The sequence below is a fragment of the Triplophysa dalaica genome, chromosome 18 (assembly GCF_015846415.1).
Source record: "Triplophysa dalaica isolate WHDGS20190420 chromosome 18, ASM1584641v1, whole genome shotgun sequence".
In the NCBI taxonomy this organism is placed as follows: Eukaryota; Metazoa; Chordata; class Actinopteri; order Cypriniformes; family Nemacheilidae; genus Triplophysa; species Triplophysa dalaica.
Genome location: NC_079559.1, coordinates 2239312 through 2254662, shown reverse-complemented (window position 1 = coordinate 2254662; position 15351 = coordinate 2239312). Strand labels below are relative to the sequence as shown.

The 15351-nt window shown below is 36.9% G+C and overlaps 2 protein-coding genes across 3 annotated transcripts; both read right to left on the bottom strand.

The window, feature by feature from the left end:
* Nucleotides 1-695: 695 nt before the first annotated feature.
* LOC130407250 (uncharacterized) lies at nucleotides 696-3872 on the bottom strand. 2 transcript variants are annotated; one of them, XM_056730009.1, is made up of 2 exons: nucleotides 3835-3872; nucleotides 696-1722 (listed from the first exon to the last, which is right to left on the bottom strand). In XM_056730009.1, exons 1-2 carry the CDS (start codon nucleotides 3840-3842, stop codon nucleotides 696-698), a joined length of 1035 nt encoding a protein of 344 aa, XP_056585987.1. In that variant the 5' UTR covers nucleotides 3843-3872. The 2 variants fall into 2 exon arrangements, with proteins under 2 accessions (XP_056585987.1, XP_056585988.1); XM_056730010.1 differs by lacking the exon at nucleotides 3835-3872 and adding an exon at nucleotides 2325-2450.
* Nucleotides 3873-6254: 2382 nt separating this feature from the next.
* vsig8b (V-set and immunoglobulin domain containing 8b) lies at nucleotides 6255-14879 on the bottom strand. The gene is made up of 8 exons (XM_056772237.1): nucleotides 14797-14879; nucleotides 13800-13903; nucleotides 12719-12888; nucleotides 11169-11370; nucleotides 10499-10648; nucleotides 9741-9863; nucleotides 8590-8728; nucleotides 6255-6792 (listed from the first exon to the last, which is right to left on the bottom strand). The coding sequence occupies exons 2-8, from the start codon at nucleotides 13873-13875 to the stop codon at nucleotides 6549-6551; spliced, it is 1104 nt and encodes a 367-aa protein (XP_056628215.1). The 5' UTR covers nucleotides 13876-13903; nucleotides 14797-14879; the 3' UTR covers nucleotides 6255-6548.
* Nucleotides 14880-15351: the final 472 nt, after the last annotated feature.

Genomic DNA, 15351 nt, shown 5'->3' with positions numbered 1-15351 from the left:
ATTTATTTGAATGTCGCAAAGATAAATTATTTATTTGCACAAAAGGTAAGAATCAGTTTTGGACTTTTTTAAGTTACAATAAAATGCTATATAAAATGAAACATACAGGGGCGGTTTCCTGGACAGGGATCAGTTTAGACCAGGACTAGGTCTTAGTTAAATTAGGATATTTAAGTTGTCTTTAAAAACAAACTTTACAAAAAAAACATTACTGACGTGCATCTTGAGACAAATCAATCGCACTGATATATTTTAAGATATGTCAGTGTAAGTTGTTTTCGATCAAGACATTTACATTTATGCATTTTGCAGATGCTTTTATCCAAAGGGACGTACATTGCATTATCCTATACATTTTTGTTTCTAAGCAGGTGCAATCCCCTGCAATCGACCCCACGATCTTGCATTGTTAACGCAATGCTGTAACCACTGAGCTACATGAAAGCTGTAAAGCTGTTAGACACTTCTGCCCCCTAATCTTATTGATTGGGTAAGAAACAGAAACACAAAGCATCTTGAGAAATATCACATTTGATTTGTTAAAACATTTGGTGGGACGCCAACAGAAACAAGTGTAATGTAGTCAATTTCACTACTAACACTACCTTGCTGTGTCTACACAAATGTTCTGCTATATGGCCATCTACACAATCTGTCTTGAAGCATGTGAGGAAATGTTCGTGCCACACTCCCGGTCAGTGATGCTCGTTGTCGTGCGGTTCGGCTTTGACTTCCGACACTTTCAAACCACTCAAGCAAGGGTACTCGTCTAAAAAGATGTTGTAAGAGGCTATGAGTTCCTTCCAGTGGCTTTTCTTCCCATAAACCATCACAGCGGCACTCACTGCGGTGTAGATGCTCGCGAACAGAATGGTCAAGGTCATGGTGTTCTGCTTCATCAGCACCACGGTGGCCTGCGTGAACACATCCACGACCACGAAACAAATAAACACCACCACCAGGCTCAGGGTCATCCTGATCACCCGCATCTGAGTGCCCAGCTTGGGCCCGTGGGCGCCGTTGCTGCTGGCTTTCATTTCCATGAGATGTTTGTTCAGGTGGTACGCGATAGAGATGCTGCATTTGACCATCACGATGCCCGGAATGATGTCGGAGATGACAACGTAGTAAAAGATGTAGGCGTATCCATCGCTATCGGAGGGCATGATGGACCCGCAGTCGTTGACGTCAGAGGTGCTGTTGTAATGGTCTAAAATGGTAAGCATCGGCATGCAATTGACGAAACCGCATACGCAGATCACGGCCAGGACGGTGTGCACGTGTTTCATGATGCCCTCCTGGATCCGCGTGTAGCAGTGCACGGGCTCCACCACCAGTTTGGTGCCGTAGTAGAAGGTGAGGAACGCCGTGCTCCAGAATATGATGAGCTTCAGGCTGAAGATGAGCACCAGGAGGATAGCCGCCGTGAGGTGGATTGTGCACACGACGTCAATCTCATCTATGGTCTGCCATAAGTAGGTGAAAATCTGCTGGAAGATGCTGGCCACGGCGATGGCCGAGATGATGAAGTCGCACGGGTTCAGCTTGTGCTTCTTTCGATAACTCCTCTGGATCACCAGAAGCAGGTACATGTTGAAGAAGATTGTACAGATGGCCAGAGGGCCGGTCACCAGCCAGATGAAGAGTTTATCCGTGAGCGACAACATGACTGGACTGTCTTCAGGTGAGTGTCTCGTGCACAGTCTATGTTTAAAGCAACAACTATGGGGACAAAAAAATGACAAAATAATGGTGAGAAAATGGAGGCGTTAATCTGCTTTACAAATGCTACTCATAATATAAAGAACCTGCTTTCTATAAAAATAATTTTTCAATTCATGGTTGACTTTGATTGATTTCAATTAGCCAAAAAATGTCAATACTGAACCCAAACTTGGTTTACATCAACCTAACAGAATTAATTTATTTTGATTTGTCTTTTTATTTTACACACATTATACTTTATTTTAACTTGAGTCATTTTTAACAGTTGAATTGTCATTTTATTTCTCAATTTACTTTTTATATATATGCATTTTAACTTTCATTTAATAATTTTAGTACTTTCGCGTCAATTTATTTTTACTTTATTGCTTATAGACAACATTTCAATTAACATAATATTTTTGAATAGTTTTAGTTTGAAAAAAAATTAAACCCAAACAGTATTTTTTTGGCTGTAGAAATGTAATGTCTTCCCTAAAGCTTCACAAAACACAGAGTCGTCCGTATGAAATAATAAGAAATGTTCTCAGATTCGTCCAAGATGAAATTATCTAAAGTGCATCACAGAGTAATAATTCCTACACAAAAGTTTGTAGTACCTTGTTTTCGAGTTCTCAAATATTTGTCAGTGTTCTGCAGCTCCTTGAGTGTTTAAAGGATGAAAATAGCAGGAAACGGTCCTCTGTCATCACGGCGGAATACAATGTTTAATGAACATAATAAATGACAGGGTTGAATTGAATCAGAATTGCTGTGGTTGACTCATAAATCGACTTATAAGTTTATGCGCAGACCATGACCATATGTAAAGCAGTGTGTTCTAGAGGTCAGAGGCATTACTAGTCAATCTTAACCACGATCAATGGAACACAGGTAGAATTCAGATGGCTGATAAGAGTTTTTATTTTAGATTTTTTACATGTCTAGATATACACACAAAGTTGTTTTTCATCAACAAGGACATTTATGGGCACTTATGAAAATGGATTATGAAAACCATTTTTCTTTTTGCCTTGTGAATCTCACACGTAAACGTATCTATTATGCCTTTATTTATTTAGCTATTTTTTTAAATTACTCTAAAAATCTTAAAAAGAATATAAAAATATAAGTCATACAAATATTGTTACATACTGTATTTTAATATTATTAATTTAGGTATAACTATTATATTATTTATGTTATTTCTTTTTACATTGTCGTTTTCATATTCATTTATCATTTACATTTATTTTTATATTATCTTATAAAATATATAATATATTATACATTTAGGATTTTATATATTTTAAATTTCAAATATATTAATGCTTCGCCATCTTAGATTTTTTTTGCCACTTTTTAAATGACTCTTAAAATCTTTAAAAATTATCTAAATATAAATCATGCAAATATTGTTGCATATTTTAATATGATTTTATTTACTTATAATTAATATATTATTTATGTTATTGTTTTTAACGTTATCGTTTTCATATTAATTTATCATTTACATTTACATTTATTTTTATATTATTTTAAAGAATAAAGAATTTAAAATATTTAAAATCTTTCATCTTAAATATTTAATATATTTCATTTATATTGTTCCTTCGCCATCTAATATATTATATTATTCTTTGTAAAGCTCAGCTTCACATGACCAAATTTTTTATTGTGTACTTAAGAATAACCTTAGGAAAGTTCTTGCTATTTTTATCTTTTGCCAGGCATGCACGTGAACATTATTAATTGGCAAATAAAAATGATTTGTTTCATTTTGGTGAAAAAGAACTGTTAAAGAAACAGAAATTGTGCTATTCAGAAGCTGATCGGCCCCCGGGGGTGAGAATGTTTCAGGGTTTCTTTAGTCACATTCCTTTTTTTAGTTTTTCTAAAAAGCTTTGTGGTCACCTGCAATGTTCTGTTCTTTGTCCATTATAACCTTTGTGATGAGTGTCATTAATGGCAAAAGGTCAGAAAGGAAAACATGATTGTGGTAAAACTTTCCACTGAGCTGATGTGGATGGATTCTTTTCAAAGATGCTTTAACAAAACTGCCGGCATATTCTGAATTGGTTAAATAAATAAATAAATATCTTACATTAAAGAAATATGGAATTCACTTACGCAATCATGTCGTCATTTACTTAAGGATGTGCCAAATGTAAATGAAAGTCAAATGTAGGTCTGGTCACGCTGTTTTGCCTACACGAGTTCTTCCTCTGTTAATGCAGGCCGGATCTAAAGAGGTCAGATTTGACTAGCACACCAACCACCGAGATATAATGAGAAGATCAAGTCCTTATATTCACACCTCCACCTCATTCACAAGACTGTTTTAGCTCATGTGGCATTTACATGCATGCATGCTCCACCGTAATTGGACATTTGCTATTTAATATGCAACGGACGACATTGTCCCCTGTTGCTCCAGAAGAACTTTGGTGCAAGTCTGTTCTTTTCCATCAAATCATTTATGACATTCAAACACGTCCAGCAGTCCTTGCCATGAGCCAAACGTCTTCTCGTTTCCGTAGTAACCCAGCGGTAGGTGTTCTCTGCTTCTTGTCTGGTAGTGAGAATACTTACATGACCCTGACATTTCAACCACAGATCTGACTGAGTAAAGCCTTGATAATTAGGAATCCTACAGTTATCTGTGTGGTTGCCAAAACGTCTTATAATCCAGAAAGATGTGTTATGTATCCTAAATAGTAAATCATAATACATTTGTCTTCATAAAGAATGATATAAAAGGAAACTCTGTTTCTCTAGTTCTCTTTGAATAAGATGAAGCAGTGAGTAATATACAATCCTTTCTTATGTTCTCACATTGTGACTTAATAGGTTCTTCAAAATATTGTGTTCTGTAGATGTAAGAAATTCATACGGGTTTGGAATGACATGAGGGTGAATAAATGATGACAGAATTGGCATTATAAGTTTAGTGAACTACCCTTTAATCTATTGGACATTATAATAAACTCACATTAAAAAATCACTTTTTCCAAAATAGAAAAAAATACAGACTGACAGTTTATAAACTGTAAGAAATATTGCAGGTGTAATATTTTGAGAATTCAGTGTTATTGTTTTATTTGTGTCGCCAATCTAACTTTTCTATCTTTTTTAAAGTCCCACTGAAATCAAAAATTTCAATGCCTATTTTGTCATGAAATATTGCAGCGTTTATTGTACATAGTTTATCAATGTGGTTCATTCTCTTAAAAAGTTAAAATCTACATCCTTCCTGTAATGACTATAAATTTTAAATGACATGTTGGACAGCTTGGGCGGAGCATCCGTTAACTCCTCCCCTTTAACTGTCAGTCTGCTGCCAGAACCATATCCAAATGCAACGGCTGTTTTTATACGTCCAATTAAATCGCAGAGAAATACTATAGCCACGCCCACAAATTTTATTATTAATTTTTTTTTATTAAAAAAAAAAAAAAAAAAAATTAATAATACATTTTTTGTGCGTGGCTATAGTATTTCTCTGCGATTTAAAACTTCCGGTTCTCATGGACTTTAATATCCCTTTAAATAAAAACAGTTCCCGCACTACAGGAAGTGACATCAATTAATACAAATTAAAAATGCGTAAACAATCAATTATCCATATTAACAAAGGATTTGATGAATGCTCTTGACTGAAACACAGAAATCAGCAATGACTAACTTTTGCTCTTTTATTTACATCCTTGTTCTGATTCGTCAAGTGAAAGTGTCCGAGCACATTTATCTCTGCTATAGTCTATGTTTGAAATACTTTATTAAATTACATCACCACCATTTATATAAAACGCAATAACAGAGCCATAGAAGGGTAGGAAACTATCATTAAATTGTAAGCTTGAGATGAGACCAAATTTCTGTTGCACGTACACAAGTTGAGAAATTGGCTTGAGAAATTGGTTTTGTGCAATTAAATCTGAGTTCATACGGTTCTGAGTAGAAGCACTGCAGGTAAATGAGGCCTTATTTCTTTATTTCTCACATGTCCACTTCTCATGTTTTTTTCCCACCTTCATCCAGACACATTTTACCATAACAAGCAAACAACTCAGAAAGAAAAAAAAAGGGATTGGAGCAGAACAGATGACGAGGGCAGTTGGGTTTGTATCGACACTGCAGCCTGGGGGCGCTCTCGCTCAACACAACCACATCCATTGACCTGATGCAAAATCACAGCAGTTGACTACCCATCATCTCTGGATGATCGTGCTGATTCGAACCGAATGCAGGTGCATTAGTTCAAATTGAAAAAAAAAACATCATATTATTCAACCTCATGGACATGCAAGACGTTCTTTCTTTTGCAGAACACAAAAGAGATTTTGAAGAATGTTGGTAAGAAATAACATTTGGTCCTCGTTGACTTCCATTGTATGGTCACAAAACAACAGCGACATTTCTCAAAATATCTTCATATAGCCTACTGCTTTTGAACAATTTGAGTGTGAATCATTTTGGGGGTGAATATTCCCAATTGTTTTTCAACCTTTCAACAATATCTCTATAAAAACATAATTTATTATCACAAATAGGTTAAAATAGGTTTAATTACTGTTTAGTTTACCACCACAATTCGGTAACATTCATACAGAAATACATTCTGATTTCACCAAAACATTCAGCTATGCCAAGGCGTAGACAAATAAAATCATACAAAAATACATTTACACATATATACATATATATCACTGAATCAATATCCTGAACATTATGCAAATTCAACAACAGGGATATTCTCCTGTACACTTTCAACGTCCTCGAATCTGTGGTTTTGCACAGCATTTCATCTCTAGTGTAATGTGTTCAGTGCAGGACATCCGTGGTTATACAGGGTATCCGTATTTACTGTCGTATGGGAGCGGGGGCCTGTTATCACTAGCTAGCATGCTTGCTTCTCTTTCAACTCCGGCCCGTTCGGAGTAGGCACTGCGACCGGATTCAGCCCTCATTACATCTGTCTTCCGAACCGAGTCGTACCGCAGCCCGGGATGGGCATGGTAGCTCCGCATGGACCGGAAGCTGGTGGTCCGGCTTCCGGGTCGACTTTCAGGAGGCGCAGCATCCACGCTAATAGAAAATAAATTTTGGGAAATGAACACTTACTATTTTTTTCTTATTTTTAACATTTATATATTTCATATTATGGATGGTTTCAGCAACAACAACACAAACAAATGTATTCTGGTTCTTGCTCAAAGAATTAATAAACTATCGAGTCGGCCTATAGTTTCAAATTTAGGACTGCTTAAAATGATTACAGTAAATATTTCATACTTTCTGCTTTTCAGAATCACAATCAAAAGGAACTTTATTACCAAGTATGTTTACATGAACAAGGAATTTGACTTGGCGACAGGAGCTTAGTGCAGAAGAAAGTGGTGCAAACATAGTGCAAATATACTTTAAGATAGAAAAAGATAAGACTTAAATAAAAACAATAATGCAGCATATACAAAAAATTAAACAATGTAGATAAAAAACAACATATAATTGTTTAAATAAGTGTGCAGATGTGTTATTTACAGGTTTAACGTATTGTTTCTTACAATGTACAGTTTCCAGTTTCTTTTGTTATTGAATATTAAAAAATAAGCAAGATTTGGCTTGAACATTTAGAACATTTAGTGTACAATTGTCTTTTTGCACACCTGGTGAATGATGCTAATTTGTTTAATATCTGCTAAAAAGCAAACCATACACATATAGATTATGCCTTGTTTTTGGAGACTTGCGTCACCTTCCACACCTGTCACTCGCTGTCACCCGGGCGAGATACAAACATGCAAGGTATGTGGAAAATACAGCGTTTTTAAACATTAAATGGTGTAGACACATCTAAAGCAAACAATAATAATTGCGTTTTAGCCCCCTTTTTAAATTATGAGTGACATTTTGTTCTATTAGATATAAAGGGGAAGTGAAATTGGGGCTGACTTTAGCAAATTTATCTTAATTTTCAACAATATTCAATTTCTTAATATTCTGTCCTTTACAATCACAATATATACACTGTAAAACTTTTGCAGCAGGTTTGCCAGTAACTTACTGTAGATTTAATGTAAAAAACGAATTGAGCACATAACCTAGTTTATATATTTTTCTTTCATAAAACAAGACTTAATCTCTTGGGTCACATTTTCTTGTTATGTATGTATCGTAATTTTGGAAGTTTTAAATAATTTTACAGAAAACTGCTTGAGAAAGAATGTCAATTTTAGCAGTGTTGCTGTGCTCACACCAGTCTCTTATTGCTCATTTTGAATCTCAAAAGTCAAAGTGTTTTGAATTTTGATTAAAGTAATTGAAAACAGTACTAATCGGAAGTATATTAAGTATTAATTAAATCTACAGTAAGTTACCGGCAAACCTTCTGCAAAAATGTAATATTCAATAAAACACCCAGCCCATCAACCAGCAACAACAGATCCTGTGTTTGTGACGTAAACCAGAACACTTACTTTCTCATGTGTAGGAGTGCTACTGACAGGTACATACCGTCTCTGTTTTTATCTCTATATTTCTGGGTGTGGTTTCAATAACAAGATGATGAATGACAAGCTTTCACTGACTAGTCAACCAGGAATTCCCTAATGATCTTGTCAATTCACACATACTTCACTTGAGCACTTAAGGTGTGTGCTTAGCTGATAATACTGTATATTTGATCATTTTGGGTTTATATAGTAATCTAGTACTGGGACGTGCTACTACCTCATGACATAAACTGTATTTTGACACTACAGTCCACCTTATGTAATATGTAAAACATACAACCACGATGTCAGGGGTGTTGTAAGGGCGTTTCTGCGCTGTTCTGAGTCATCACTTATGCAAGGAAGTGAAAGTAAGGCGTGATAGTCTTACCTGATTTCATTGGCGACCTCTTTTTCATAGCGCCGCTTGTTGCAACAGCAAATCAGGAGCCAGATCAGCAAAAGTAGGAGGAGAAGCAAGAGTAACGCACCAATCACAGCTCCCACGATCACACCCACTTTATCAGTCGCTAGAGATAAAATACAGATTCAGATTTTACACGAGCATGCAAAGTTTCCAAGGACCTTACAAAACCATTTATAGAAAAAAAAGAATTTATACAAGAAGTTTTAGCACACAATAATTCTCCACTGAGTGAGGATAGATGGGTTTTTTTCCCCAAGGACACTCATGATGGTTTGTATAGGCTGAAATAACAATAAAAGAGAGCGAGAGAATGATACTGCGGAATCATGGTTACTGACAGCCATTCTCTTACGCTGGAGAAAAAGAATGTCTGAATGTCATTGCAATAGATAACATCAAACAAGTGTCATCCGCACAGAAATTATGCTTCAACTATTGTGGGAGTCAAAATCTTTTTTTCTTACTCAACCGGAAAGTTGTCAACGTTGTCAGGAAGAGTTCTGTCAATACTTGTAACAATGTATACGGAAATACGGGTCGTGTTGTCACTTTTGGGAAGTTGTCATGTGCTCAATGACTATAACATTTAGTCATTTGGCAGACGCTTTTATCCAAACATCTCATGCATTCTGTTGTTTGATGCTTCAACACAATCTCAAATGAAACCTTCTGTTTTTGTGTCAGTGATCGTAATGTTTAGGGGTGGATCTTCATTATTGCTTTCTCTAATAATCATACATTTTTATACGATTCCCACACCACCTCATAAAAACAGATATTCCCGGAAGAACACGCCGGATGGTTTTAAAACTTGTTTTCCTGTTTAAATAAAGTCAATTTATGGACGGGTTACAACATTACATAAGATCATATTGTGTGCACAATACACATGCCGACCAGCAGACATATAGACTCTATACAAATATTGACCAACCCTAGAAAAATAACCACTGAACGCGTGACAACTAGCCCCACACGCTTTCCCAAATGTGGTTTGAAAAATGTGCCTTATTTAAACAAATGTCATTTGCTTTGATATTTTCTTCTGTAATGCAATGACATTTGGACACACAGAGCTGTGTAAATGTGCATTAACTTTCACCATCAACACTCACGGTTATACGCTTGAAGGTTGTACGTGCATCGCTCCGTGCCAACCTCATTGCTGACCTCACACAGGTACTTCCCTGTGTAGCTCTCGCTGTGGTTTGTGATAAGCATCTTTCCAGTCTGGGAATCTGCAAACAGAGTGGCCATTGAGAATGTGCAGTCATTCCTGTCAGAGTACACGGTAAAACCTGTTTGGTGGCCGTGAGGCCTTTAAAGGGGTCGTTCACACTAAAATGAAAATTCTGTCGTTGTTTACTCACCCTTGGGTTGATTTAAACCTGTATACATTTCTTTGTAACACATAGAAAGATATTTGGAAGAATGTTTGCAATTTTCAATTCTGGGACATATCGTCCCCACTGCTATATATTGTATTTTTTTGGTCTGTTGAGCACGAAATTAGATATTTTTAAGAATTTAGGAAAGCAAACAGTTCTGGGGCACCATTTATTTGTTCCTGCTATGGTAGTCAATCATGTCCCGGAGCTGAAAATGTCTGATATTCTTCCAAATATCTTTCTCTGAGTTTATCAGAACAAAGTTATTTTAACAGGAATGAAATAACATGAGGATGATTAATTAATGACAGAATTTTCATTTTTGGGTGAACTATCCCTTTCAAATGTGTTCGTTTTGATGTACAGCAACTGATGTCGCTTTTCGACGCACACACGTTTTTCCAGCGACAGCAAATTTAATTATCACGCTTAAAGAAGTAGCTGAGCACCTTTGAACTACCTGCGTTCACTGTGGTACAACTCACTTTGTGATGCGGTCGGTGGCAGGTTTCCACTTTCCTTCGTCCACGTGTACTTCAGAGGAATCGAACCATGCGACGATTTGCAGCAGAGCGAGATCACTCCACCTTTCTCCTCATTGCCGTCCACCCAGCATTTAGGAAGTGAAGGTTTTACTGAGGAAAAAAAGACAGATGACAATCTGACTCGTTTTAATGAAATGCTGGAAGAAAATACTTTGTTTTATTAACATTATTATATTAATATTTATTATATATATAAAAACATTATTAATATGATCATTTGTTTACTCTGAAATGACATTACGGTGTGTTTTTATTTTTATCCAAACACCCATAAGGACCAATTACAGTGTTTAATGCAAAAAACTCTTGTTAGAAATAATAAAGACAAGTCCTTAAAGTGTGAACATCACTAGCGCTGAGCTTTTCTAAATGGGTGGTAATAGTCTGTTGACACATGAGGTGGTAGGGTTGGGCTGAGGTTACGGGAGACAAACATCAGACAGACGTCGACAAAGAGCGTTCGCCCCACCTACCATTCCACTTGGGTCATTGTGAAAGAGCGGATGAAAAAGGCATGTTAGGGTGGAGGGAACCGGTACGACAGAAACCCAAAGGCCTGACAAAGCTGTCAGCAGTAATTAGCAAAGACAGGGAAAGTGTGTCTCCTCACCTAACACCACTACAGTGACTTTCCTCGAGTCAACGCCCGGAATCTTCTTGACTTTGCAGTGATATGTTGCCGTGTCCAGGGGCTCAAGGGAGGTGATGGTTACCGTGGCGTCTCCGTGGCTGGGGTCGGTAACGAATTTAAAGCGGCTCATCAGGCCCGGGTCTCCGAACTCGTGCTGTGTCCCCCCAGTGTAAGATAAGATCTAACAAACAGACAGACAGACAGACTCAGTGAGCGGTCCACCTGCTGGCTGTTAACATGTCATGCAGAAGCATTTCTGGGAAACTCGGCACACATCCCCAAAAGGACACCTGAGTTGAAGCAATTTGGCCAGGAGAGAAATAACCAAAGAAATGACAAAACCTGTCAAGATGATCATGGACCTCAACATTCCTTTATTCTTTTCAATAGATCCTACGAGTGGCATGTAAAGAGTTGACAAGCTAGTTGACGTGTCCTTTTGGGTCCAACTCATAATTTACACATGCACCTGCTGGGAAACATTGAAGCATATTCTAAAGGGTTTAAAAGCACCTGAAATTATTTTCATCAGGGACACGGAGTAGATCAAAATGAAAATACAATCAATATTCTTAAACAAAAAGAGACATCTTGGAAGAATTTGAGGACCCTCATATCCACGTCATTAAAACAAAAAGGCAGGTATAAAAGCTCCACAGAAAAACAACATGGTTTGGGTCTCCGTGAGTGTGATCAAATGATAACACAAGTTTCCTTTATTTCATTTTCCCCAGTTTGAGATGGAAAAAAAGCTCAATAATCAACACAGTCTCACGGTAATTTGTGGCATTGTCACGAAGTGTAATCTATTCATTTATGTTTACTGACACGTGTTTCCCCCTTTTTTCGTGTCAGTCAGCACAACTTTTTTCATGTCATTTCTTTATAAATGAAGAGTTTGGAATGCACAATAAGAAAAACATGATTTTATCTAATTTTGGAACCAATTAAAGTCAATTAAGCTGCAGTTGGTTTGTTTTAATTTAAGCCATAATAACAAAAAAATACAGCTCATCTAACACAATAAAGACATGATAGCATAATAAAAAACACGAGTAATTTCATTTTGGAACCAAACTCTTCATACATATAATTCATACCTATTTAACAAGATAGCACGTACGTGTGAATTCCTCTTTCCTACGATCTCATTGGTGTGCATTCTTATGACTTGACCTGTTACGTGAGGTTAAGGGGCGTGTTAGGGGAACCATTTATCGCTGTTTTGCCACCTCGTGAAACACCCGTTATTAGCTAAATTAGCCTTTCTGACTGTGATCTTAAGGTTTGGGGTGAGGTAAGGTGTTGTGTTTCGCCACATCCTAAAATATGTACAACTTCTTTTGATGTCAGGTTATAAATATATAATTGTACATACACACCCAGTCTGTGTATTGAACTTCGTGCTGAGTGACAGTAAAAAAAGGTTGCGCTCACTGACACGAAAAAATGTGTCCATGAACACCAATGAATAGATTCCAAATTTCGTGTCTATGCCTATTTTTTACTCCTTTCATCTCTCCTCTCACCAGCTGATCTTTCTGGGTCATGTCTTGACTGACGCGTGACCACTCAATGTCCAGCTCTCCCACATCCACAGAGTCTATGGTGTACATGCAGCCTATTGTAACGCTCTCACCCTGGGCTTTCTTGACGGTCTGCTCCCCCGTGGACGTCACCTGTATGGCCGCAGAGAGGCCTGAAAGTTCAAAGAGATACAATTTATAATCATTTGTTTTACAATGATCCATCTAGTTGTCTTCAAAATCAGTGAGCTGAATTTTGTCCTCTTTACTGTGTTTTTTGTGTCATCACTCATTGTTTATCATACAAAGACATCACAAACACAGTCGAGCTATCAAACAGGAACTTACCACCAAGAATTTAAAAAATGAATTGTTTTCACATGTCCACTTCTGTTAATGACTCACAAATGTGACCAAACAACAAGTATTTACTTTCAACAGAAACTGGTCCAATAAACAAACGGATGAATGAGATACCAAGTAGTATGCAAGTCCTCATACGCTCCTGTCAAAATCTTTGTATCTCAAGACCGCAGTCTTTTTAAGAACAACTGTTTGCTTTCTATTCCAGGAGGATGACCTGTCTGCCTCAGTTTGGGGAACAAACCGGGTTTGCTAGGGGGTGTCTGCTGTTTTTTTCAGAGGATTGTGCACATTGTTCTCAGCACCGCCATAACTTCAGAACTTGTTAGGTGACTATGTCACCCCTGTAAGCAATACACATTCACACAAAACATTGGGAGTGACTGTGATTTAGGTGGGTTGAAAAACAATAAACATGTTGAGCAATACTGTTGGCTTTAAACCCAGTGAATGGTCGAAAGTGCATTTTTAATTCCTTCTCAATCCTATTGCTTTCTGCACCCTACAGTATCTGCTGCTTTAGGTCTGTAATGCACTGAACTGAATCTCAGATGAATTTGATTTTGTATACCATGGAGTGGGAGGCCAGTGCAACGTTTTGATATGCAGGGTAAATTTATGCATAGAACGGTCACACTCTCGTAGAAACTTGATGAAAGGAAGAGAAATGACCTTTACCACCAACACCTGAAATCCGAAAGAGGAAATAAAACGTACACACCTGCGAGATTCAGACATACTGCAACAACATATAACGCAGCCAACGGTAAGGTGAAGTTAATCCAGAGCTTGATCATATCCGAATGTCAACTTCTCACAGAAAACCTATGTGAAAAGAGAAAAAAAATGTCATTTTCCCCAAACTGACTCGACAGCTCATTTGCGAATCATGTGAATCTGATGGTCAGGGACTCGCGTACGACAATTTCAAATGTCATTGTAGCTGAAGTAGATTTGGGAGAAGGACTCCAGTTTCAATTCTTAGGTGTTAAAGCAAATCATTCTTAAATAGTTAATGATGAAATCAAAATTGCATTTTCCACATTGACTTTATCTGCGTCTGTAATACAGATACAGTATGTGTTCGAGAATATTTCATCAACTTTAAATAGTTCAATAGTTAATAAATCAATAGTTCGAAATGATGGATGAAATCAACTTTATTATTGTATTACTCATTTTTAAAGTTTTTAAATTCACTTTATAAGAGTGATAGGATTTTCAATGAGGTATATAGTACAGTGTAGCTCTGATGATGTGAAATTTGAAACACTGCTTTAATTCATCACAAAGCAAGGAAGCAATGCCAATCTGATGGGTTTGCTGTTTGAAACACTAAAACTGATTCTTATCAACATCTGTATCAAGCTGCCTATTAAACAAACACAGTGATGACTGTGGGGCCTTAAGGTAAATAAAAAAAGAAACATATATATACAAACACACATACACATCTAACACTGAAGTCAGACAAATAAAAAAGTCTTCTGTGTGCCACACTAAACTCGATACAGTAAGGAATTCATAAGAAATAAAATAAGCAGGAGAAAGCCATTCGAAAGGGTGTGATACAGACAAGGAATTCATTTCTCAGTTCTTGTAAAGATCAAAGTTCAATAGTCCACCCTTTCAAAACTAATTTACTTCCTGCTCTCTTTGTTAAAAATCAAGCAGCAAAACTTCTCTGAGAGAGTTCATAAAAATAATTCAAAGATTACCTTTAAATAAAGCGACCGTAATCAGAATAATCCCCAAAAATCCAGCAGTTTGATCACAGTATCACTCCAGCCACTCTCACCCTCATTTGAAGCAGGTAAAAAGGTGAGTCCTCTCAAGCCCCGCCCCCTCTCCACAGTCGACCAATCACGGCCTGAGAGCCGTGTGCTCTGTGAAACAACCTCCTGATCAGCCCATTTCCACCTGAAATGCTTTTTCTTTGTTATTTATTTCCTTTGTGGAGTCAGTTAAGGTTTTGTCTAAATGACTAATTTAGTTTTAGTGTTTAATGTGATGTGTGTTTAGGAGAAAACAAACAACAAGTGAGGTGATTCATCAAGCCGTTTTTAGGTCATTGTGAAAATCATTACTCAAACAGGTTTATTAGCAGTGGTTCTCACTTCTCAGTTTTGTGGACTACATGGACATAATAAATAGCAACGTATGACTTAATTGTGCATAGTTAGGATAGCAAAATAAATAGACTTATTAAAAGGAAGAAAATATTTTATGAGATAGATGTTAAACGCTGTGCATGCGCTACAGTATTGTGGCAC

Excerpts from the sequence above, each read along its gene's own strand:
- vsig8b (XM_056772237.1), bottom strand. The coding sequence starts at position 13,875 with ATGATCAAGCTCTGGATTAACTTCACCTTACCGTTGGCTGCGTTATAT. Across the intron at positions 11,371-12,718 it reads TGACCCAGAAAGATCAGCTG|ATCTTATCTTACACTGGGGG; the intron begins GTGAGAGGAGAG and ends TCTGTTTGTTAG. Across the intron at positions 10,649-11,168 it reads AGTCACTGTAGTGGTGTTAG|TAAAACCTTCACTTCCTAAA; the intron begins GTGAGGAGACAC and ends TTTTTTCCTCAG.